Below are 26,470 nucleotides of genomic sequence, written 5' to 3'. Positions count from 1 at the left end.
ACACTGCTTCAAACCAACCAAAGCCACTTCTGTTATGTATGAGTAAAATAACCAAACAATCAAACTCAATATTCCGCTAACCAAATTCACTTTCACATGGTCCCAACACATAAGCCTTCTCATAACACTCATTTCCATTAACTACTTTCGTATCAAAATAAAAAAAAAATAGTAACATATCAGCCCATAAGAATCAAAACTTTGTTTTTAGTCAGATTGAGTTTGCTATCCAAAAGGGGGTTGCGGCACAACTTGCTGCCCGCTTACCGGCCACTTCATTATAAATCGTTTGGATGTTTCTATGAAATATAAAATAAACCCAATGAAATAGACGGGTGGGGTCTTCATTCAAAAAAATAAATAAATAAATAAATAAAAATAAAAAAAGGCAAGTTGTGTAACCAGTCACTTAGACACATCACACAAGCCACCTATCTTACTTGAAAGTAATGTTGCCATCAACACCAAAGTATTGTTAACGAAAAAAATGGTACGCTAGCGCATAAAAGATTATGTGTTGACACACCGAGAAAGCGATTTGGTGTAGGAAAATAACAAGGATATAAAGTTATGGAATTTTAAACCTTATAACTGAAACTTAACAGTATTATCTAGAAAAAACCAACAAAGTAACAATATTCAAACCTCAACACAACCATAGACGTTTCAAATAATAAGTTTGTGTATCAAAAATGCAATAGCTACAAACCAAAGCTTGTGATTGCAAATTAAATAAGTAATCAAGTAAATTGTAGTGCTGTTATTTAACTCCATTCTCGTTAATATTACAAGAGACAAAGCTGATAGACAACACATTATTATCTGAGTTTTTTCAGACTCCAGGCCCGTTACATATATTTACGCCAAAGAGTATAGTTTAAACTCATAAAAATCAAACTAAACAAAAAACAAGGCCTCTCAGTTAAATCCAATAATATCATGTGAAGTACAGCTTCAACCGAGTGGTTCTCCCTGTAAAACAAGGTCTCGGATCCACTGTACCTCTAATATTTGGATAATTTCATCATCAGCATATTCAACACAAAAACGAAACCAAATTATAATATTTTTTATAAATAAAATGTAAATCTCAGTTAAATCCAGTAATATCATGTGAAATACAGTTTCAGCCAAGTGGTTCTCCTTGTAAACAAGGTCTTGGATCCACTGTATCTCAAACATTTGGATTATTTCATCATTGATATAAGTTTTAAAAATAATAATAATAATATTAGAGTAATGAAAGCTCAGAGTAAATAACAGCTCTATCAATCATGAATTATCTGAAGCAGAACTGGCTTAAAGCTGTGTATTTAATCATCACTGCCTAATAATAATATAACAAAGCCTATTCTAACAACTAACATAAAGAAAGTAATAGAAATTGCACAAGACGTAACAGATCTGAAGCTTAAGCAGCTAATCGAAATTAATTTATACCTTTAGAGATTTATAAATCTTCTTGAGGCTTGATAGGGGCTGTGTTGGTTGTGTTAAGCTAGTGTAGATGATGTGTGGTTATATAGGCAAAAATGATATTAGTTGTTTTAGGGTTAGAAGATTGTAGGCTCGTTGCCGTCTCGGGCCGGCCCACTGCGCAACCATCACACGGTTTGCACTTTGTGCATTCGTTTAGTGTAATTTAGCCTTTTAGGTAGAGGTGTACAAATCGAGTTTTTCAAATAATCAGGTTTGGGTATTGAATCAGATTCGGGTATGACCGGGTGGTTCAGATCAGGGTATGGTATAGGTAAAGGTGCACAAACCGGGTTAGAGACCATACCCTATGAATCGGGTTTGGGTCGGATATAGAACCAGGTATTCAAAAACCAGGTATTTGAATACCCTATTTTCGGGTATTTAAAAAACCCAAATTTCGGGTTTTTTCGGTCTTTTTCCGGGTACTTTTCGGGTATATATTGAATTTTTTAAAAGTTTCCACGTTTAAGGGTATTTTTCAAGTATACATCAGGTATTTTAAATACTTGGTTTCGGCCATTGGAAAAACCCGGTTCCGGGTATGGAACCGGTTCGGGTTTTCAGGTATTACCGGGTACAAATCGGGTCCGGTTCGGGTTTTAGTACCGAAATGTATATTCTATTCGTACTCTACGGATAGGGTCAGGTACGGGTTCGGGTATTAAAAACACGGGTATTAAAAAAAGCGGTTCAGGGTTCGGGTTTTTTGTGCACCTCTACTTTTAGGTGCTTACTTTTATATTAACCATAATACTGCATTCTCGGGTTTGATAAAACGAAATGATAAGATTGGATACGGGAAGGAAGAAAAAGAAATTACATTCTCGAGTTAAATAAAAGAAAAGAAAATAAGGTGTTAATTTGGAAGAAAAATATATAAAAAAAATTGTACTTTACAATTATATCCCCATAGCAACATGGAAAAGAGAATTGAGATAGAGCGAATTAGGTGAAAAAAAAAACCGAACCTGGAACCGGAACCGGTTTTTTTTATGCCTGGGTTTTTCATACCTGAACCCATACCCGACCCTACCCATAGGGTACAGATAGTATGCATTTCAGTATCAGAACCCGTACCCGAACCGAACCCGATTTGTACCCGGTAATACCCGAAAACTGGAACCGTTCCATACCCGGACCCGGGTTTTTTCAATACCTGAAACCGAGTTTTTCAAATACTCGATATATACCCGAAATTACCCAGCAAATACCTGAAAATTTTCCGAAAAATACCTCCAAAAAGAAATTTTTCGAAAAATACCTCCTTAAAAATCCAATATATACCCGAAAAAAGTCCTAAAAACCCAAAAAGTTTGTTTTTTCAATACCCAGATATAGGGTATTCAAATAACGACTTTATAATACCCGATTCTATACTTGACTTGAACCCGATACATAGGGTATGGTTTTTAGAGACAATACCCGATTTTCTAATACCATGTCATACCTGAACCCGGTTTCATACCCGAACCCGAGTATTTGAAAAAACCCGATATGTGCGTTTCTACATTGAGATATTACTTTTACTTATTTTCTTAGTAACCACAATTATGTTAGTTATTATTAATGTTATAAACATGTTGATTAAAGTTAGATTAGATTACATATATCAAGTTAATTGTATTGAGTAAATATTTTTTTATTATAATTATGACACAAAAGTTGTAAGTGCGTGAATTCAAAGCCAATGACTTTTGGTACACTAGGAGTTAGGATTCTAGCTCAAATGAGGGGCGTGATATTGTGCTTAGAATTAACAGACGAGTATGAGGGGTGTGATATTGTGCTTAGAATTAACAGATGAGTAAAGTGTGACACTTATTCACTTAACACCGTATATCTATCATGCTAACTAGAATGCTTGAATATATACATGTATCAATAAAAGATATTGTGGTGAATCACAGGTTAAACTAAACTGAAGAGCAAGTTTTTATGTTGGATTGTGAGATAAAAGTTTGTGAAAACAAAGTTATTGGTTTATGGTTTAGTTAAAGTCAAATCAAAACAAGTAAAGGAACCAACAAAGTGGGTGTCGGAAGATGAGTCAATAACACGATGTCACGGATTTAGATTATGTGTAATAGCGGGTGAGAGTTATATTCAATCCCAAACTTTTGATGAAATATTGTAATATGTAAATTATAAATATTTTGGTTGAATATATATTCAAGATCATACATATGTTTATATGAAAAGGTTATGGTGGTGGAATATCGTGGTCTTGAAACCCTTTTAGTTAACAAAAATGTCAAGAAATATAGTCCACGTTTTCAAAATAATGTATCACATACACGCGAAACCTATAAGACACCGCACTTTTATTTAAGTATATATGCTTTATATCTAAATTCACAAGTTTGATATAACCTAATATAGAGTCGTATGTTTGTAACCTTTTTGTCACACCCCGATCAAAGGCGGCGGAACATACCGGGGTGCAACGTGATTGGACAAATACACAAGACACTATTAAAGTGACAATATTTAATCAACTCATTAATTTCATTCAATCACCAAAGTAACACATATTGTTCATACAAATAACATCAAAACATAAGAAATAGATATTGTTCATTATTCTAATAACCTAGCGGTATCAAAATAGAATGACGTCTTCAAACTCCAACTCAACAAATAATCAAACCTGTAACATGCATAAAACAACATTTGTCAACACGTATGTTGATGAGCAATTTCATAGTTTTGAGTATATATAATATGAGTGAAATCCACAAACGTATACGAGACTATAAATAAAAGCATCAATCATGGTATATAAACATATGTAAATGAGGATCCTTTCTAATCGGTAAGAATACCGACATACTTGGATAATTAGGCCCTATTCTACTAGCACAAGGCTAAGTAGTTAAGGGAGCGTATGATCATACTTAATGAGGCTCAACAACAACATAAAAATAAACACTCGCGCACGTAAAGCATATGAGACATATCACACACAATAGAGCAAGTATTCAAGCATCATATACCCTAAAGTTTGTGGTTTGAGAAATGAGTATAATATAAATCATTTTTGTTTGAATAAGTATGCATGTTACCCCCAAAAGATAAAAGTGAAAACGGGGGATGAAATGTACTCACGTTAACTAAGTAACTTGAAAGATTGATTCGTGGATAATCGGAGATCGGGTTTAGCTAGCAAGACCTAGATTAAATGGGTCTTAAGTTAGTAGGTAGTCTTGAAAGGGTTTAAAGTAAAATATGACAAGTAAAGTAAATAATGAAGTTCATGGTTTAAAAATATACATAGTTGGGAAATTAAAGACATGTAAAAAAAAATAAGTTTACTCGAAACCGGGTCTTGGTATTTCAGTCATAATTATTACTCAACCTATGTTAAGTAACTTATATGGGTTATAATGCACTAATGCAAGACCCTTTGGGTATATGAACACCAAAACAAGGTTTTAATCGAGTGTTCGGATTTTGTTAACTTGGGTCTAGATAATTAACTAAACTCAAAGTTAACTTTCCAAAATGTTTTGAGATAACTCAATAAAATCGAAAGACTTAACCAAGTATATAGTTCTATTATGAAGAACCTTAACATCCGTTAAGTGAGTATTTGGTTTCACCGGTCCAAGCTTGTTATAAGATCAAGTTGGATTCCGACACACCAAGTAAGTTGATAAAATACTTAAAATTAGTTTAAAATACATTCTTGAAGAAAAGATGAGTTTCGATGGCCAAAAACACACTTGTGTGTCTTAGGCAAGTGAACTCGGTTTAGTTCGGTTTTGGTTCGGTCCTTGACTCGGAATGATACCGAGGATGGTTGCCACATACCCAAATACCATAGAACTATCAAAATGGTTTTAGAAGTTACAAGGTTCAAATCTTTCATAAACATGTTTATTTAACTATTTTAAACAAAACTAGTAAACAAAACTATTTAAAACAAAAGCTAGTAAACAAGAGTTTGGTCTTGGATCGGTCTTGATTCGGGTCTAATCTCGGGATAAAACCGAGACTAGTGACTTCATACCCAAGACCATGAAACTCTTTAAACATGAATTAAAACTAAACTACTTAAAATATAAACAAGACTAGTAAAGCATTAAAGGAAAATAGTATAATCAAGAACTACAAAGAGTTCTCCATGAAGCCTTGCCTTGTAGCATATCACCTCCCGAAGAAGATGAAAGCCGAAGGAAACAAGGGGTGCATATTATATATATGTTGTACCACAAGATATGAATTAGTAAGTAACAAAACAAAAATTAAAGAAGGTTGTTGTTAGATAATTATGAACCTTGAAGGTTAGAGATAGTGTTCTTAGTTTGAGAGAGAAAGAAGATGAATGAGCAAGAAGAAGTGAAGGGGATGCGGTTGTTTATATAGGGAAGGAGTCAAACTTGTTTTCCTTGTTTTATATCAATACTTGCATGTGTTTTTTTAAAAAAAAAGGTTTAAATAATACAATCTAGTAACAAATCCAAAAGGTAAGAGATGATTATGAAACATAAAAATCCAACATTTTATATTAGTGAAAGATTTGGTTTACAAATCGGGTCGGGTTTTGATACAAATATAAAAAAGATCGAAAATGACGAATGTTACACTTTTCGAGACTAGGCTTGATTGTCCGTAAACATGAGGCACCTACCTTGAAATGATCACACTCATCATTAGTTTTCGCCAAATGATATTGCCCTTAAATATCCCAAATAATAAACCTATTCATTTCAAAAATATTAATGTATCAAACTTACGACTTGTGTGCAAATGTGTGTTCTTGGCAGGGGAAGCTCGGAGAGTGTGAGTCGCACCATCGACCCAGGCACATAAATTTCGGGGGCACAAACTTTTTATACATTATATATATATATGTGTGTGTGTGTGTGTGTTGTTAAAAATAAGGTCATTTGCAATGATTTATGAGATAATTACATGTTCAGATTGATTTTTGCTTATGATAAATCGGTCGATAAAAATTTCGTTTACGGACATTTTTATTTTGGCTCGGTCAAAACATTTAAATTCTCGGAGACGGCCTTGGTTCTTGGTGATTCAAGAGATAAACAATGACATCGACATTTTAAGAAGAGTGCATCGAATTTGGATTGTATTCGGGTATAGACTATGATATACAATAGGCTATATTGTTGTGATGTTGTTTGACATATAGAGTTTATATGAGATCAATTTTAAGTTTTATTTTCATAATGAACAGTATTGAACTTGAGATATTGCATTCCAATGATATTAATCAACATTTGATTGAAGTCCAAATCAAGATGATATTAACGGGTCACTTAATTGATGGATTTTTAAGTACAAGGACACTTATTTATTTCCTTGTTAGTGATAGACAACTAGACAAGTAAGTGATGTGATTTTTCATTTTTGTTGCTAGTATACATGATATTTTTCTTGGGAATTATCACCTTTTATTCACAAAGTGACATTAACCACTACATTGATCTTTATATAAAAAACCATAGAAATATCATTATTATTTTTTTTTTACATATTTATGATTAAATTCTACGGTGATTCTAATGGTATCTTTAACAAAATTAAACACATAGCAAGTTGAACAAAATATGTTTTCTTGTGTATAACATTCAAACATGTAAACATTATAACATGTAATTTTCACCATACACAACAAGTCTAGACCAAATGTCATAACAATTCACTTATCCAAACATAAACACAAATCAATCCTCATAAGTCCGGCACTCATCAGTCTCAGGGTTGTCCTTACAATAAGTCTCTAATGGGTCCGCGTTTTTAGCCTTGTCCCGAGCATGGCTAGACGCGGCACTCAACTCCTCCACCTCATCCCAAGCCGCCACGCATTCGCCACTAACCGGGTCATCCTGACACGTCTCCTTAGCATTCTCGATGCTAGTGGCTATCTTTTCGGACAAACTATCAGGGGCTGCTTTCACCAAGTACATCCTACTAGAGGTCATGGTTGTGGGTAACTTGACCCATGATGGTTTTAGGCTGGTGGTGAGTTTTGGTGAGTCTGTAAAGACCTTGGGAATTGAGAGGCTAGCACTTACACCAGCTATTGATGCCATTGTTTATGGGATTGTTTTTGAAATAAATGGTTTGTTGTGAATGATGGTGTGATGGGAAGATATATAATTGGAATATGTTGTGATTTTGGAACACTTGTTTCTTATCGTTTTGTGACCAATTATGTTGTTCCTCGTCAACTCCAAACCTAGAGATATTATTTTGTTAAAAGTTAATAATATCTTTTCATAGCTGTTCAATAAAGAGAATCATATCCTTTCATATGACCATTGAAGTTATTACTAGTGTCCTAGAATTTAGAGGTGGATAGTGAATGATTTTTTTTAACGTGACTTTCACAATTAAGTTATTTTACCGTGCGAACACGTCGCGCTCATGTGATGTAGGTTTGATTTATGCCCTCATTATTTAGTTTCGGCGACACGGGTGATGATGTGAGACCAGACGAGTAGCTAGGTGTCATTCATTAGTCGGATCCATGAACTGAACGAGTTTTACCTCACTGCATTGTCATGCATGCGGGCAAGTGTTCACGGGCGATGGCCTTAGATGAAAGTTTTTCCCGAATCAAAAAACGAGTGTATCCTAATGAGATAAATTTAATCAGTAGTTTATTTGAAGAATACATTGGAAAAAAAATATTTTCTTTCCCTTAAAACAAAATTTAGCCGTGAGGTCATGAGGTATAACCTCATGGTGACTTTGAATATTATCAATCTACTTAAACATGATGTTTTATACTCCAATACAATACAAGTTTAGCTGATCAGGGTTAACATGTATCATTCGAAGCCGATAGCTCAACCTATATTCAACTCAAGCCGGCTTTTTGATTCAATAAGTGGAGTATTATTTTAGAAATTTGTTTATAAGTTTTCAAATTACTAATTATAAACAATTCAAATTTATATAAATCATAGATAAAATGACATAAAGCTATCAATTTTAAGACCATCAGTAATGGCTCGTTATAGCCGGCGTTTTGGAGCATAACACCGGGGCCACACCGCCCCCGGCGTTTTGGGGGTTTTTTTCCGAGCGTTTTGTATATACGCGAGATCTGGCTCAAAAATAAAAAAAACTATCCGTTGGGGGGGTGGGGGGTTACCGTTGGAATCCGTGGAAGGGTTTCTTGAGATGGGTTACCGTTGACACCGGTGGTGAGTAACTCCGGCAGCGGCTGCGGCGGAGGAGGAGGCGGTGGAAGGAGACCTTGTTTTCTGATTTGGCTTCGAGCTTGCTGCGGCGGAGGAGGTGTCTTGGGTGTTGGGTTGGTGCCTTGGTGGATAACGAGCCGGCGATAACGAGCCATTTGGTTTCTGATTTGGTTTTGAAATGAAATGGAAGAGTTTTGTTTGGTGTGTGTGTTCCCAGGAGGATGTTAACAAAAAGAAATATTGGGTTGGTGTCTTGGTGGTTAACGAAAACCCGGTCGAATGTCAATTTTGTTTTTGTTTTGATACCGTACCAAATGTGTTAGAGACCGATCGAATGCCAGTTTTGCTTCTGTTTTGTTTTAGTTTCGGTACCGCAATGAAACCGAGTTGAACAAACTCACCGTCTTGACGCTCAGTTGAAACCGATTGTTTTTATTTATGAGTTTAATGTATTTTTTTAAATTTTATGTGGTTTTTAATTTTATATTTAATTATTTAAATGAATTATTATTTAAAAAAACAAATAAAATTAATAGTGACTGGACGCCACGTGACGCATAACGTCTGGGGGTGGGGCTTTATAACTACACCCTGCTTTTGTAAAAAGTCAAAACTCTGACTAGGCGTCACGTGGCGCATAATGCATGGGGCACGAGCTTTATGACTACTCATGGTCTAATTGAATGAGTTTGGGCAATTAATATAATAGTAATCAAGTTTTAAAGGTGTTTAAATTAGGCCACCCAATTTTAAAAAGTGTTCCAATTTAGTTACTCACGTTTCATATTTTATTAAATTAAATGTTTTAAACATATTTTTTAGCCATTTTTTTGTTTCACATAGGAAATCTTTTTTATCTTTTTTTTATGTTAACGTTGAGTGGTGACGTGAATTTTGTTTTTTATTTTTGAATTTTAATATAATTAACATTTTTTAAAATTTTCTAAATTTAACTATATATTTTGCAAATTCCGACCCCTACATCTTATCTTCCATTTCTTTCTAGACACACAAAAAAATCGGTGAGACTCTAATTGAAGATTTAGTGACCTGATTTGGGAAAAATATGTATTATTAACCTAATTGAAACACTTTTAAAACTTAGTTACTATTATATGAGATATTCTCTAAAAACAAATATCATTTTTTAGTTGAGACATCTTTATATGCAATTACAAATTACAACGCATTATCACATGTGTGATTGTGGGTGCTTAACCATTTTTGTTACTGTTGGTTCACAAATAATGTGAATTTAGTCTAAAATTTTTTATTTTTTTTACATATAGGCAATTCACGTTTCTCAATTCTTGCAAATTACATCCAAATGAGTAACCCCGTTAAATTTAATCGTTAAATAATGGGTAGACATGTTGATATAATGCTAAATATATATGTTTCCATTGTTTATTTTATTTAATATTTTAATTGTTTTTGTTCGTTTTTAGTCAAGATTTGTATACTATTAACGTTTTTGTGTGTCGTAGGTTCCGGGATTTGATCGTGATTAATAAGGGCGAAAAACGAGCTAAAACGAGCCGAAACGGAGATCCGGAACGAGTCAGGAAGAACCAGAACAGAGAACCGGTCAGACTGGGCCGGTCTGACCGCCCCCCTTGGTGGAGCACGCGGCGCTGCGCGGAGGGGAAAGACAAAAAGCCCTTAGCGCGGCGTCTAGGCAATGCTGATGGGTTTTTAATTCTTTTTTGGTTATTGTCGGGCCTGGTTTTCGCTATTTAAACACCTTTAACTTAAACCTGACATAACCTTAAGCAGCCAGCCGATTTTGGAGTTCTTGGAAGGATATATTCGAGTCTTGTGGTGATTTTGAAGGCAGGAGAACATCCGGTGAAGAGCTAGACGTTTAAGATCGAAGAATACGGGTTTTATCGCCTTTAATCTTTCGTTCTATATTATTTCACCATGTTTTCAGTTTTGATTGTTTCGTTTGATTTAGACAATATGATGCTAGGCTAAACTTATAAACTGCCTAGGTCGTGATGACCCTTAGTTCGGTTTGATTTTATTTGGATTTTCGTTTCGTTATGGATATTATGTTCTAAGTAAACGGTTGAGTTTTATTTAGTTGATGTGTATGATTGCTTGGTTTTGTTTACTTGAATTTATTGTTTCACATTGCCCTTGTTGATTGTTTCATAGAATAGGGTTTTGTTATGTCATTTACTGTGTGTTCTTGACTAGTTTATGATTGATATTGATTAAGATCATAGAAACAATAAAATCAATTAAACAAATAAAAGTGAGCTGCTAGTCTAAAAAGCTGTAAAGTGATAGGCTATTAATAGATCTTTGCTTGTCGGGATTGCTAGATTTAGTTCTTCGTAAGGAGTCCGTCTAGATTTGATTGTCAGCTTAGTCTATTAAATTAATTGGGTTTGCTTTGCTATCTTTTGAATTCCGCGCTGTAAGGTAGGTTTTCGTCATAAAAGATACTTAGACATAAGCAATTAAATAACCGTAAGGAAGTTTAATATAAAACTGGTGAGTCTTAAAACTTGTTAGATATCCATAGGCGTCTTCTTGAAGTTCAAGGGTCCTGTTTGGATTTTCTGTCAAGGGTCTATCTTATGATCCCGGTTCCATAACTTGCGTTTTTCCATTTAAATTAATAACCGTAACTTTGGGGATTCCGGCCTAGGTAGTTATTTTAATCTTCTGAATTAATCCAAGTTTTCTAAATTGTTTATTAGTTAAAATTAATTAGGTTTAAGTTTTATTAATTAATTAAGTTTAAGTAATGATTATGTTTTATTATTATTATAATAATTAGGTTTAGGGTTTATTATTATATTGATTAGTTTATTAATAGTTTAATTAAAGTAATCATTAGTTATTATTAGAGTTTTAATTAATTAGTTTAAATCCCCCTCAAATATTATTAATAAATAGTCGTGTCTTGTAGTTGAGTCTAATTTAGCTAGTTTACGTAATTAAAAGAGTCTCGTGGGTTCGATATCCGGACTTACTTAGCTGTACTAGAGTCGACCGGTTCACTTGTCGATTAGTAGTTTAAGTTAAGTTTAAGGGTCTAGAGTATTACTTAGTGTCTAGATTAGTATAATTTTAGTTATTTATTTTATAACTACTTTTAGCACATCACATGTCCTTTTCACTTTTTCTTTATTATAATACTTGTTTTAGTGAACTGCAATTTTCGTTCTTGTGGTTTGTCCAAATATGCGGTTTTAGTACAACAGTTTCAAGTTTGCAATTTTCGTCCTTGTAGTTTCATTTCACTTGCTCTCAAACTTGAATTTATTAACCTCGTTAAGTCTGGTCATTAACCCATTTGCATGCCCCCCACGTGACAACTAGTTTTTTCGTTTTTCTCTCCAAATAAACCTCTGTCCTAATTCGCAAGGCCCCTCACGTGAGGGGCTGGGGTGTATTCGGGAAAAAGTAAAAGAAAATGAACAAAACTGCCCCTCACGTGAAGGGTGCACTTATGGGTTTAACGATCAGACATAACGGGATTAGTGAATTCAAATTTAATTGCAAGTGAAATGAAAACACAGGGAAGAAAATTTCAAATTTGAAACTATTGGACTAAAACCGCATATTGGACAAACCACAGTGACGAAACCTTAGTTAACTGAAATAAGTATTATAATAAATAAAGAGTGAAAAGACATGTGTACCCCTGACTTAGCGATTAAATTTAACAAGATTAGTGATTTGTATGTAATTGGCAAGAAATGGAAAACGTGAATGATCCATATAAAAAAAATAAAAATTTTTAGAATATATTTGCATTATTTTGATGAAAATGACACTTTACTCTACTAGAAAAGCAAAAAATGAAAAAAATGACTAAACTTTTCCTTTAAACAAGGAAAATTGTTTCACTAAAACCAATATTTTATTGGACGATCAACAAATAAAAGAAAATAAAATAAATAATTTCATTATATATATATATATATGTATAATCGGTCAAGTTATTTTATTAATGAGAACAAAAATAAGAAGAATGAGAAGGATGTGTAGCCACATAAAACCTCTATAATAATATAAAAATTATAACTCAAAATTAAATAAAAAACAAAAAGAGTAAAAACACAAAAATGTTTTCATCGTCTTTTTCATTATAAAAAGACATAATGGTAAGTGAAAAAGATCATTTTGTTTATTATCGTGTTTATTTCGTCATTTATTGTGTTTTTTTTCCTTTTGACATTAAATCTTTTTTTCTTTATATTTTGTAATAATACTCAATAATGTGCTATATTTTGTTCGTCATTGTATTATATTTTGCAATTTGATATAATGCTAAATATTTATGTTTCTCGTGTATATTTTAATTAATATTTTAATAGTTTTTGTTCGTTTTTAGTCGAGATTTGTATACTACTAACGTTTTTATGTTTCGTAGGTTCTGGGGTTTGATCGTGATGAAAAAGGGCGAAAAACGAGCTAAAATGAGCCGAAACGGAGATCCGAAACGCATCAGGAAGGAACCGGACAGAGAACCGGTCAGACCGGGCCGGTCTGACCGCCCCCCATAGAAGAGCACGCCGCGCCGGGCCTAGGGGAAAGGCAAAAAGGCCTAGGCGCGGCGCCTAGGCACATCTGGGCTAGAGTTATTTCGTTTTTGCTTCTTGTCGGGCCTAGTTTTCTCTATTTAAACGCATTTAACTTAAACCTGACAATAACCTTAAGCAGCCAGCCGATTTTGGAGTTCTTTGAAGGATATTTTCGAGTCTTGTGGTGATTTTGAAGGCAAGAGGACATCCGATGAAGAGCTAGGCGTTTAAGATCGAAGAATACGGGTTTTATCGCCTATAATCTTTCGTTCTTTATTATTTCACCATGTTTTCGTTATTATTTACTTTGTTTGATTTAGATTTTAATATGCTAGGCTAAACTTTATAAGCTACCTAGGTCGTGATGAACCTTAGTTCGGTTTGATTTTATTTGGATTTTCGTTTTCGTTATAGATTTTATGTTTGCTATCTTTTGAATTCCGCGTTGTAAGGTAGGTTTTCGTCATAAAAGATACTTAGACATAGGCGATTAAATAACCGTAAGGAAGTTTAATATAAAACTGGTGAGTCTTAAAACTTGTTAGAAATCCATAGGTGTCTTCTTGAAGTTCAAGGGTCCTGTTCGGGTATTCTGTCAAAGGTTTATTTTACGATCCCAGTTCTATAACTTGAGTTTTCCATTTAATTAATAACCGTAACTTTGGGGATTCCGACCTGGGTAGTTAATCTAATCATCTGAATTAATCCAAGTTTTCTAATAGTTTATTATATTTTATTTAATTAGGTTTAAGTTTGATAATATAATAATTAATTAGGTTTGAGTAATCATTATAGTTTATTATTATTCAATTAGTTAGTGTTTATTTTATAGTTTATTATTATTTAGTTCAAACCCCCCTTTTATAATAATAATTAAATAGTCGTGTCAGTAAGTCGAGTCTAATTAGTTAATATACGTAATTTAAAGAGTCTCGTGGGTTCGATATCCGAACTTACTTAGCTGTACTAGAGTCGACCGGTTCACTTGTCGGTTAGTAGTTTTAGTTAAGTTAAGAGTCTAGATTTATTACTTAGTGTCTAGATTAGCTTATTTTTAGTTAATAATTATTTGATTACTTCAAGCACATCACAATTTATTGTTTTTTTTAGTTAAAAATTGTGTATTTTGTTCATTTTCGTCATTATGTCTTTGATCTCGGCGTTGTGTCTTTTCGTCGATTTTTTTTATATATTTTGTAATTTTATTTGAACAGGACTGATGGCGGGAACATTTTAGTTCTTTTAATTTTTCCGGTTTTTCTTTATATTTGATTTATGATTTTTTTATTATTTTTAAAGAGGTTTTTTATGTGGTTACAAATCCTTCTTACACTTCTTATTTTTGTCTCTATTTGTATTTTATCTTTACCCTATATATCATTACAAACATTATATATATCATATATACTCATGTAAAATTAAAATATCATATATGTTTTTACAAAATAGTTAAAATATTATATATGTCTCAATTATTAATAACAATTTATATTATCATTTTACCCTTACTTTTCTAAATTTTAACCATTATGTGTGCCCATCTTTTAACAAATGCACCATTCTACACATTCTGTTACACAATGTCTATTATAGCGTTTGTTATTATTTTAATTTCGATCGACGTTTATCATCTTTGATGACAATCTCGTTACCTCTTTAAAATTGAAAATTCTTCAAAGGTTTATCGCAACGAATGGTCTACAATATAAACCATTTATTGCATCTAATTGAACTAGTGTAATATTGTCATTTATAAATTGTTATTAATGAATTGGGATATATATGATATTTTTTATTTTACATGGTTATATATGATATTTTCAATATTTATAAAGAAATATGTGAAATTGGCCCAAAACAAAAGGACGGATGATGTGACTATTGGTGATGGTCTCAAAAAATAAATGAAAAATATGCTCCCATGCGTCCCTTGCTAATGCTCGTTACTGACGTATCATACAAACTATATTATCTATACGTATCGTATGACATGGTGAAAATGACTATATACGTCATATGACAAGGAGAAAAACAACCATTCGTATGATTTGCAAATAAAGGCATATATATACTTAATACAATTACTAGAGTTCTACATAAGAGACAACTAAAAACACGAGTGACAAACTAGATGTCAATAACACGTCATATGGGCCATATGGCCCATATCATCCATACGTATCGTATGGCATGGTGAAAATGGTCATATGGGCTATATGCATTCGCATTCATATAATGGTCAAATCATTCGACCTGTATGGCTGACAAAAAGTTTATGCATATGCGGGGGCGGATCTACATGGACGTGTGCGGGTTCACAGGAACCAACTGAGTTTCAAAATTCATATATAACCTTTATATAAAATATGAGAATGAACTCATATATAAATTCCGAGTGAAACCATAAATAAACTGAAATTGTAGTTAAGTAGCAAACACATGCCAATCAATTATGAGAACCCAGTTTCAATTCCTTATTTCAATGTTTTCTTCTTCTTCTTTTTTTTGTCCCCACATATTACTACAACGTTCACTGCAGTATGAAAACAACTAGGTTGGCCACGTCTTTAATAGTTTTCATGTATTTTTCTGTTAGTCATGTACTTTTTATAACATCACATTAAAGCTGTTAAGTTCATCCATCCTTGTATATGAGGAAGGTTCCACATAAAATTTGGATTTGAATCCATGGGAGGTACTATGTTGAAGCTTAACCATTATGTTGAAGAGGAAGTTTGTCCTCATACCTTGATATACTAGTTTAGTGAAAAGCAAACTAGTTATAATTTGTCTAAACTTGATAGACACCCTATGGGTTTTGAACCGGGCATACAAAAAGACATTTTTAATAAATTAACAGGTAAACCCGGAACCCGCGAGTATACCCGCACGACAAATACGTGATGAGTTTTGCGTGGGGTATGGGATAGACTCTAATAATACCTAAACTCTTCTGAAATCGGACCCGTTGTCATTCCTAAAAACACGAGCCTTGTTTGTAATTATATTTAATTTCTAAAGACGATGTGTTGTTTATCATTGTATCGTACTTTTATAATGTGATAAACAATAGCTGACCCCACCCAAACCGTCGAATCAACTGAAAAACTTTTATGTCCGGTTCTACAAAATTGGAACATGTAAAAACAGTTAATCAACTGGAAAAAAATCATGAACCTGTCACTGTGCATACGAATACGATCAGCATGACCATATTTCATCATCTCATAAAACTCATATGATACGACGCATACGTCGTCTCATGACTCATGTAACAATCGAGGTGGCGTACCGATACTCCAATTGCATGACGCCATGACCCCTACATAAAACCGTTTTTGCTCACAATAACAATATACTGTATGTTTTTCATCATCATATGATTATGACTTATGAGCACATGGTTAGTTACTCTATTTATCCTTTTTTTAAAACTCCCGCATTGCATTTGATCGGATTGGACGCCTTATTACTTATCAAACCCACCAAACAATAATAATAATAATAATAATAATAATAATAATAATAATAATAATAATAATCGTGATGCGATCATTACACAAAGTAATCTTGTCTCACCGAAGATTCTCTCTCACTTCATCTCCTTTTCTTCTTCTCCCTCCATCTTATTATTATTATTATTCTTCTTCCCCTTTTCTTCTTTCAAAACGCTGTCGTATTTCATCATTAAGAACACATAACCCTAACCGTTTTCTTCTTCAATCCATGTCTACCTCATGGTTACACAGTCTCGTACCTGTTGCTTCAGTCGCCACTGAAGACGCAGCAGCTGCTGTTGATGGATCATTAGCTGCTGCTGCCGCATATGAAGATGATGACGGTAGCTTTTATTTATTTAATTTCTCTTAGTAGCTTCTGTATTCGTACGAATTGAATTGAATTGCTGTTGAGTTCAGTTAACATTTGATATCACTTGTTGTCCAATTGAATTGATTATTGACTGACTGATTATGCAATTTGTTCATCGGTTTTGTTGATCAGAGTTAAGATAAACAGTTTGAGTAAGCTGAACTGCTTATTTCACTCTCAAATTAGCAGTTTGCTTCTACCCAAACACTCAGAGCTATTTATTAGCACGGTTCGGTTATTAGTCTCAACCAAATTAACCAGTCGGTTTTCGGTTAATCGGTTAGGTTTATTCGGTTAATTTCTATTGATAACTGAAAGCAAATTTTGGCTAAAATTTTGACATAGAAATACATAAAATGGATGCATAGATACATGAAATGAAGGTATAAATACATGAAATGGAGATATATATACATGAAATGGTGGTATAAAACATGAAATACATGAAATGGAGGTATAAAAGCTAGAAATATATGAAAATATGAATGGTTTGGTTCGATTCAGTTAATTTCGGTTAATCAAGAGTACAAAAAATAACCGATAACCGATTTTCGGTTAATGGTTAATTTCAGTTCGGTCTCGTCGGTATTCAGTTAGGTTATTGCTCACCCCTACAAAGTACAAACCACTACAAAACACCATAAGCAAATAAACAGTTATAATAAGGAATCCCAAATTTACCTGGATAAAATCAATTTCTCTTGCATCTAAAGATAAAAGTAGATTCTCTCGAAGTTCCACACCTTGTGTAGGCAGTTGGTTATAGTTTCTAGACCAAATTGCACACAGTCTGAACTTTACATTGGCAACTGATTGTTGAACTATATTCAGAGTAGAGGCCAAATTGTACACCATGTCAAAATTCCTCTTATTGAATATTCAAAACTAGATAAACAGTTTGAATAAGCAACTTCCAGACTGCTTATTTCACCCTCAAATTAGCGGTTTACCTGTATCAGAACACTCAAAACTGCTTATTTCTGTTTAAACATTATAAGCAAATAAACAATTTTAATAAGCAATCCCAAACACCCCTTAAACGGAAAGATGTTGACATTATATTTACTTGGATATAAATCCATATTAGCTTGCAACCAAAGTCAAAAATTAATTCTGTCAAAGTTTCATGCCTTGTTGGATGTAGTTTCTAGACCAAATTACACGCATTCCTAACTTTACGTTGGCAATTGATTGTTGAGTTCATCATCGGCTTATTTTTACATGAATATGTTGGTTTATATATGCTTGAATTATATTCACAATAGACAAGCTTGAGTTTTTAATATACTAACAGTCTCTTTCTTATTGTAAACGTGGTGTGATCAGAGTTAAACAGTGGATATCGTCTTCCTCCATCAGAAATTAGAGATATTGTTGATGCACCACCACTTCCAGCTTTATCATTTTCTCCTAAAAGGGATAAAATTCTGTTCCTAAAACGAAGATCCTTACCTCCAATATCAGAATTGGCAAAACCAGAGGACAAGCTTGCAGGCATTCGTATTGATGGCAGATCTAATACTCGTAGTAGGATGTGAGTCACTAGTATAACCATACTTTGATTCTCTAAATGTGGGTTGATGTGAATTCAATTGAATAAAAATTCTTGTTTCATTACAGGTCATTTTATACTGGTATTGGAATCCATGATTTAAAGGATGACGGTACATTGGGCCCAGAAAAATTGGTACATGGCTTTCCAGAAGGTTCTAAGATCAATTTTGTTACCTGGTAATTCCATCATCTTTGATCTTTCCTTTCAGGGCAAACTACATAAAATTGCAAAGAATCAATTGAGCATCTTTTTTGTTAGGATCTAAGATCAGTTTTTTTTCCTAGTTAATGTAGTTTATTTATGTTTAACAAGGTCAAAAGATGGCAAGCATTTGGCCTTCAGCATTCGGCAAGACCAGGTAATAATCAAAACATGACTAATTTTGAAAACATTATAGAAAGATGTTCTAGTGTCATGATTTGTCATCCACTTATCTACAACTTTTTGAACAAAGTTTGCTTAATATATCCTAACGGACCTAACCATCTGAAGAATTGAATGAAACAGGAGGATGATTGTAAGCTTAGAGTATGGGTTGCTGATGTGGAAGCAGGACAAGCTAAGCCCTTGTTTCAGTCACCAGATGTGTTTCTTAATGCAGTTTTTGACAAGTATGGACCATTTTTTTTTGCAGAAGTGGCAAAATTGGCGGGTCGGGTAATGGGCCGGCCCGCACGCACCTTTTTTGTTTTTTTCTTTGAAATATTAAATAACTAAATTGCTAATACATCATAATTACAATAATTATCTGACTCATAATCTCATGGTTTGAGAGTTTTTATGTACTTGAATACGCTTCAAATGACTTTCAAACTGTATGACCCATATTCTTTTCAGTAAAATTTTAAACAGTTTGACGCTGGAAGATAGGACATGACCAAAATCAGCCACTTGTATTATAAATGGGCTGAACTTGCCACTTATAATTTTCATGTTTGAAATTAAACAATTTAGAAACAAATAACTACTCTTGCTAACAATACTTTTCTTGACTTTCAGTTACGTATGGGTGAATGATTCAACTCTCTTAGTTTGTACAATCCCAGCATCTAGAGGAAGCCCACCAAAGAAACCATTAGTCCCCTCGGGTCCTAAAATTCAATCAAACGAACAGAAAAGCATTGTTCAAGCCCGTACCTACCAAGATTTACTCAAAGATGAATATGATGAAGATTTATTTGAATATTATGCCACATCACAGCTTGTTTTGGTGTCTTTAGACGGGACAGAGAAGTTATTTGGAGAACCATCTATATACACATCACTAAATCCATCTCCTGATCACAAATATATTTTACTTAGTCAAATTCATAGACCGTTTTCTTTTAATGTGCCAAGCGGCAGATTTCCTAAAAAAATTGATTTGTGGTCGGCTGATGGAAAGTTTTTGAGGACACTTTGTGATTTGCCTGTTGCTGAGGATATTCCAATTGCATTTAATAGTGTTAGAAAAGGCATGCGGTCTTTAAACTGGAGGACCGATAAGCCTTCAGATCTCTGCTGGTATGTATACTTTTTTTTTAATAATAATAATAATAACAACAATAATAATAATAATATTATCGTTTAATTTAGGTTGTTTTTATAACTAAGCATATTGATTAAAGGGTGGAGACACAAGACGGCGGTGATGCTAAAGTAGAAGTTTCTCCTCGTGACATAGTCTACACACAAGCTGCTGATGCCCTTGAAGATGAAAAGCCAAATGTGTTTTTTAAACTTGATCTTCGTTATGGGTAGGTATTAAATTAAATCACACACAAACACACAGTAACTATATAACGTTTTGAACTTTTTGCAGAGGAATTAGCTGGTGTGATGATTCACTTGCACTAGTATATGAATCTTGGTACAAAACACGACGTGTTAGGACGTGGTTGGTTGCCCCTGGTTCCCACCAGGACCCGCGCTTACTGTTTGATAGATCATCTGAAGATGTGTACTCTGACCCTGGTTCTCCCATGTTGAGGAGAACGCCAGCTGGTACTTATGTTATTGCTAAATTAAAGAAGGAAGATAAAGAAGGAACATATTTGTTACTTAATGGAAGAGGTGCTACCCCTGAAGGAAACATACCTTTTCTGGATCTCTTTGACATGTAAGTTATTTACATTTTGACGTAATAAACCCTAAATTATATATTCTCTTTTTTTAATTTGGCTCAATTTGTTTCAGAGACACGGGAGATAAAGAAAGAATATGGCACAGTGACAAGGAGAAATATTATGAGAGTGTTGTCGCTTTAATGTCTGACCAAACTGAAGGAGACTTGAAGGTGAATGAGTTAAGAGTGTTGACTTCGAAAGAGTCAAAGACCGAAAACACTCAGTATTATTTGCAACAATGGCCCAATAAGAAATCATGTCAAATTACAAACTTCCCACACCCTTACCCTCAATTGGCATCATTACAAAAGGAAATGATACGATACCAAAGACAAGATGGGGTTCAGTTAACTGCAACTTTGTACCTGCCACCTGGCTATGACCCGTCACGAGATGGCCCGTTACCATGTTTGGTCTGGTCTTATCCTGGAGAGTTCAAAAATAAAGAAGCAGCGGGTCAAGTTCGTGGGTCCCCTAATGAGTTTCCTGGCATTGGTTCCACATCACCACTGCTTTGGTTGGCAAGGAAGTATGTCTATATATTTGTTTTTTAAAACGATATATCCTAAGTTTTGTTACTTGGTATTCTACTTTTCCATTATTATTTGAGTACTTTTAATGATTCCAGTAACTTTTGCAGATTTGCTATATTATCCGGGCCAACAATTCCTATCATTGGTGAGGGCAAGGAAGAAGCAAATGACAGGTAACCTTTTGTAGTTTTTGTGACTGTTTCTTGCAGTATGGTGACCAACTTTTTTTTGAATTTATTGGTGAACAGTTATGTTGAGCAACTTGTTGGGAGTGCAGAAGCTGCAGTGGAGGAAGTTATCCGCCGTGGGGTAAATTCTATTCTTTTTTTTTTCCTGCGCGTTTGGTTTGAGTGGCTTGATTTGGGCTATGGTTTATCTAAACTGGTAATATAAAACAAGTAGGCGTGTAAACGAGCTGCGCAGAGCCCGGGCTCTACTGTTCGTTTAATTTATGAGAGCTTGTGCCCAGTTCGTTTCGAGCTCTATTTCTACAGCTCGAGCGTGACGCGTGAGTTGTTTTTTAAGTTTGAGCTGGGCTCCTGCTCGGCTAGTTTATTATTTTTATTAATTTATATTATTTTCTAGATATTTAAATTCTAAATTATATATATAACATAATACATATTATTTAGTTATTTTTATCAAAAGTTTTATATAATAGTTATTATATAAATATATATTTAATAAATTGAATAAAAGTTTAGAATAATAGGCTTGTTTAGGCTCCTGAGCCAGCTTGAGCTCGATTAGTGCAGCTTTCGCTCAGGCTATTAAACAAGCTTATTTTGGGCTCAAGTTCGAGCTCGTTTAAGCTTAACTCGATTCAAAATTATAGCGAGCCGATCTTGCGTAGCTCACGAGTAGGGCTGTAAACGAGCCGAGTCGAGCCGAGCCAGAGTGTGCTCGAGCTCGAGCTTAATCGAGCTGGCTCGAGCTCGGCTCATTTTTTTATCGAGCTGAAAAATCAAGCTCGAGCTCGGCTCGTTTAAAGCTCGAGCTCGTCGAGCCAGTCTTCTTTAATTTTTTTGAATTTTTTTATTTTTATTTATTAATTTTTTAATTTCTTATTTTACAAATTTTGATATATAAAAGATAAAAAAATATAATTTTAACATACATATTATAAAAAATAATAACTAGAACTTTATATGTTTTATTTTCGTTATTCTTTTATAAGGTTTTAGGTATCGAGTGACATATGTATACGTATGATATTATTATATATAGATATTAAAATTTAGGGTTTAATCTAAACGAGCCAACAAGCCGAGCTAATGAGTCGAGCCAAAACCGAGCCACGAGTCGAGCTGACCCTGGCTCGAGCTCGGCTCGTTCAGAAATCAAGCCGAGTCGAGCCGAGCTCATTTAGAATCGAGCTTTTTCGAGCCGAGCTATCTTCGAGCGAGCCGCGAGCTTTTTGAACACCCCTACTCACGAGCAGCTTGGCTGAAGTAACTAGTTAGAAAATGGCTGATTGGTTTAAACAGGTCAAAAGTTGTTGAAAGTGTATATTTGATGCATAAAACCAGATAAATCGTCTTAAAGTTAACTATATCACTGGCATAATAAGGTTTTCGTAAATCATTTTTAATGCACTAGACAACCCATTTCGTCCCAAACAAAAAGTACGTCCCATTATCAGTGACCCGCCAATCTTGCCACCTGTAATTTGGGATCTCTTTAATTGGTGATATTTTTTTTGCAAATACTGAAGGTGGCTCATCCAGACAAAATTGCTATCGGGGGACATTCTTATGGGGCGTTCATGACTGCAAATCTTCTGGCACATGCCCCTCATCTTTTCTGTTGTGGAATTGCTCGATCAGGAGCTTATAATAGAACACTGACACCTTTCGGGTTTCAGGTAACATTTTGTTTTTGTTGTATTAATGTTTGTATATGGATAATGTATTTATGGATTTAAGTATCCTCATTAGAATGAGGATAGAACGCTGTGGGAAGCTACTGCTACTTACATCAAGATGAGTCCTTTTATGTCTGCCAATAAGATTAAGAAGCCCATTTTGCTTATTCATGGAGAAGAAGACAATAATTCAGGAACATTAACAATGCAGGTGAGAAAATTAGCACATTATTCCAAAACGCTTTTATTATCTTTTCTACGAAGTTATGTTTTCTTTGTGACATGTGATATTGGCTTATTATCATTATGATGCTGATGCAGTCGGATCGTTTCTACAACGCTTTGAAGGGGCATGGGGCCCTCTCTCGCCTAGTCATCCTACCATTTGAGAGCCATGGCTATCAGTCACGGGAGAGCATAATGCATGTCCTTTGGGAGACTGACAGGTGGCTACAGAAGTTTTGTGTTTCAAAACCTTCCGAAGATATTGCATCAAAAAATGATGAAACCATAGGAACTGAAGGCTCTGAGGATAAAGTTGTTGCTTCTGGTGGTGGAGCGGTTGCTGAGCTGGAAGATATTGGACTTGACCGTCTACATTTTAACACAAGATCATCACTTTGGTACTTTCTGATTTTACCTATCGTGCAATTGTGTTCGTTGACTTTAACCCTTTTAAAAGTTATTAGTTACCCAACTCGTGTTATTTTTCGCCTTTATATATATACAAATGTGCTAGCTGTATCCTATATTCCTGTATGTGAGTATGTCCTCTTGTTTTAGTCGCGTAGTTTGCTAACTATCTTTTTTAATATTATCGTATTTCAGATCTACTATTTGAGCAACGAGTTTTTCTGAAGAAACTTGTTGCCAGAAGTTCGGGTGCGCCACCTCAGCTCCTGAGAAAACATGATTGGCTGATGCTGTACAATTTAAAGATGAAGGGAAGGCTGCATTTTAGTCTTGGAATAAAAACAAAACCAATATGGCAATCAGATATAAATTCTGTGCAATAATTGAAATTGTCAATATGTGAAATTCTTATATGGAGAAAAATGGAATTCATTTTGGTGATTTTTTTTTTAATTTGTTACCTTTTGGGGTTTTCAAATCTTTGAATTTTAAACTTCTTTGGATTCCAAAGTTCAAACAATAAAGTCTTTTCTGTCATATACCAAAATGCAAGAATAAATTGTTTTCCAATTGCTTTTGACTGTTTAATTTCACAAACTTTTAATTTGTTACCATATGCATTTACTTGCTATAACTGAAAAAAAAGGCTATAACTGCTTGAAAGTAATGTAACAATGGTTATTCCGTTTATAACACGTCAAAATGCATAGAAACTAACGAAATAATTTTTTGTTGATAAAATATATTTTGATGTAAAGAATATTTTTACTTTTCAACATACATCGGACTTTATGTTAATTTATAATCAGGAATCCGATTGTTTTGTTTTAACGTATAAACACCAATGTTTTGAAAGCTGTATTGGCTACTAAACATGTCATTCTACTATATTAGACTATGTGTAGCAGAGAGCTATAAAATTGGAGGGATTTTGACACGTGGCCAATGAGCGATATGTAGCCCAAGGGGTGGTGTTGTAGCCCACAAATTGCCCCACCCCAAATACTTTATTGCCATGTCAGCAGTCTTCATCACACAAACTGGCAACAAAAGTATGTCGCCTCCCCTGAAATTGCCCCAATATCGCACAGGGGGCGGTGTTGTCGCCCAAAATCGCCTAAAAACCACAAACTTGTCGTCCCACTACACATAGTCTTACTAGTTTAACCATTGCATGAATCTTAAAAACAATATAGTATAATATTAATTTAAGTTTTAAATTTGTAATTCTGTCAACAAAATATTTAAAATTAAATTATTATCTATGAGAAAACTACAAAACCTATGTATGCAAGCCCAATCTTTCGTTACAAAACACTAGAAGTCAAATGAGAGGATAGACTGATTATAATATCATTTTTAGACCATCTTTCGTTACATCCTATGCTCGTTTTAATTAAACATAAAGAATTAAGAAAGTTTCGAATCTTTTTTATTTTAAATTAAAAACAAAAAAGTTCCTTAGGTTAATAGTTGTACGTGAAAGCTTTAAAATTCTAATATAAAAAAACTAAACTTTTATTACACTTTTACTATAAGTATAACAATAAAATATTCTAGTGGAGTTGATTTTTAACATAACTTTAATCATTTCTTATTTTGACTTTTTATTTTATTCCATAAGATATATTAATATTTTGAATCGAACCAATATGTATCGAATCAGTATCATACATGTCAGCGATGAGGCTCCGGTCTAGCCGTCCAAATTGAACTTGACAGAATACTTTTTTTTCTATGTTAAGACTATTAGAGTTGGTTTCTATGTTTTAAACAAAATTAAATATGCCTTAAATCATCGTATACATGTATATTTAATCCGTTCATGTGATACTGGCTCACTTGATAAAGGTTCTATCTTTTAATGAAAGATTCAGAGTTTTAACCCAAGCAAGATATGCACTCCATTATATAAGAGTTTTAGAAATATTGTAACATTGTAATCTTTTTTAAAACAACTAAATTCTTTATACTATATAAAGTTTGAACCAATTAATTTTTATTTCATACTTTAATCATCTTATCATCTACCACAGTTGCAATGACATTGTAACTATGTAATTAAAATAGGTATAGCTAATCCAACAACTAAATATATTTTGCATTAGTAATCCAAATTATAATTTATATCCTTTGCAGAAGGAATTTTATTTTTTATTTGAAACTTGAAAAGTACGGGTGAAAATTACATTTAAAATTTTTTAACTTAAAGATTATTAAACAAGTGATGTTTAACACCCGGTCAAATACTATTCACGCTAGACCAGCCTACTTGTTAAAAAAATATCGTTTGAATGGGAGGTTTTAGGGTTAAAACTACAAGAAAATAAATTAAATTTATTAGTATATAATATTTTATATCATTATATGTATCTATGTATCTGGACTTCTAAGTACAAGAACACTTACACCAATGACTTTGATTAACCACTCACGTGACACCCTTAAACCGTTTTTGTTTTCTTAGCGGTCAACAAACATAAAATTGTCCAGATATTCTGTATGACGTGACCCAATAGCAAAAGGTAACCGTTAGCTCACCCAACTCGGCCGTACGTAGCCCTTAAGCGCCTCTATGTTATCTCATGTTCCAGTGAAAACTCACATGCCCAACGACCCAGTGGTGATAAAACCTGAGCATCCTTAGGATTGAACTGAATATCACAAAATTCCAGTCTTCCATCCTCAAAGCGTTATATGTAGGGATTAAACATG

The 26,470-nt window shown here is 33.8% G+C and overlaps 1 protein-coding gene, 4 non-coding genes and 1 pseudogene across 5 annotated transcripts; 1 reads left to right on the top strand and 5 right to left on the bottom strand.

Annotated features, from left to right (window-relative positions):
* Window positions 1–747: 747 nt before the first annotated feature.
* LOC143534698 (small nucleolar RNA snoR97) lies at window positions 748–857 on the bottom strand. The gene has a single exon (XR_013135593.1). It is a non-coding gene; the product is annotated as a small nucleolar RNA snoR97 (small nucleolar RNA).
* A 56-nt stretch (window positions 858–913) lies between these two features.
* On the bottom strand, window positions 914–1,032 carry LOC143534696 (small nucleolar RNA Z278). The gene has a single exon (XR_013135592.1). It is a non-coding gene; the product is annotated as a small nucleolar RNA Z278 (small nucleolar RNA).
* A 55-nt stretch (window positions 1,033–1,087) lies between these two features.
* LOC143534695 (small nucleolar RNA Z278) lies at window positions 1,088–1,203 on the bottom strand. The gene has a single exon (XR_013135591.1). It is a non-coding gene; the product is annotated as a small nucleolar RNA Z278 (small nucleolar RNA).
* Window positions 1,204–1,239: 36 nt separating this feature from the next.
* Window positions 1,240–1,332, bottom strand: LOC143534694 (small nucleolar RNA Z223). Its single transcript, XR_013135590.1, has one exon. It is a non-coding gene; the product is annotated as a small nucleolar RNA Z223 (small nucleolar RNA).
* A 5,706-nt stretch (window positions 1,333–7,038) lies between these two features.
* Window positions 7,039–7,608, bottom strand: LOC143534640 (calvin cycle protein CP12-1, chloroplastic pseudogene; annotated as a pseudogene).
* Window positions 7,609–16,741: 9,133 nt separating this feature from the next.
* LOC143534665 (putative glutamyl endopeptidase, chloroplastic) lies at window positions 16,742–24,198 on the top strand. Its single transcript, XM_077029101.1, has 15 exons — window positions 16,742–17,036; window positions 18,392–18,599; window positions 18,686–18,796; window positions 18,933–18,978; window positions 19,128–19,231; window positions 19,620–20,123; window positions 20,228–20,356; window positions 20,422–20,718; window positions 20,796–21,254; window positions 21,366–21,431; window positions 21,507–21,567; window positions 22,973–23,122; window positions 23,196–23,333; window positions 23,444–23,745; window positions 23,951–24,198. Coding segments are annotated over exons 1-15 (2,871 nt in total). The 3' UTR covers window positions 23,952–24,198.
* The last annotated feature ends 2,272 nt before the right edge of the window (window positions 24,199–26,470 follow it).

The sequence above is a fragment of the Bidens hawaiensis genome, unplaced genomic scaffold (genome assembly GCF_021521415.1).
Source record: "Bidens hawaiensis isolate Kalapana, Puna unplaced genomic scaffold, B.hawaiensis_p1.1 tig00010256_1, whole genome shotgun sequence".
Lineage (NCBI taxonomy): Eukaryota > Viridiplantae > Streptophyta > Magnoliopsida > Asterales > Asteraceae > Bidens > Bidens hawaiensis.
The sequence above is the reverse complement of the archived record's forward strand: the minus strand, read 5'-3'. Positions and strand labels throughout refer to the sequence as shown.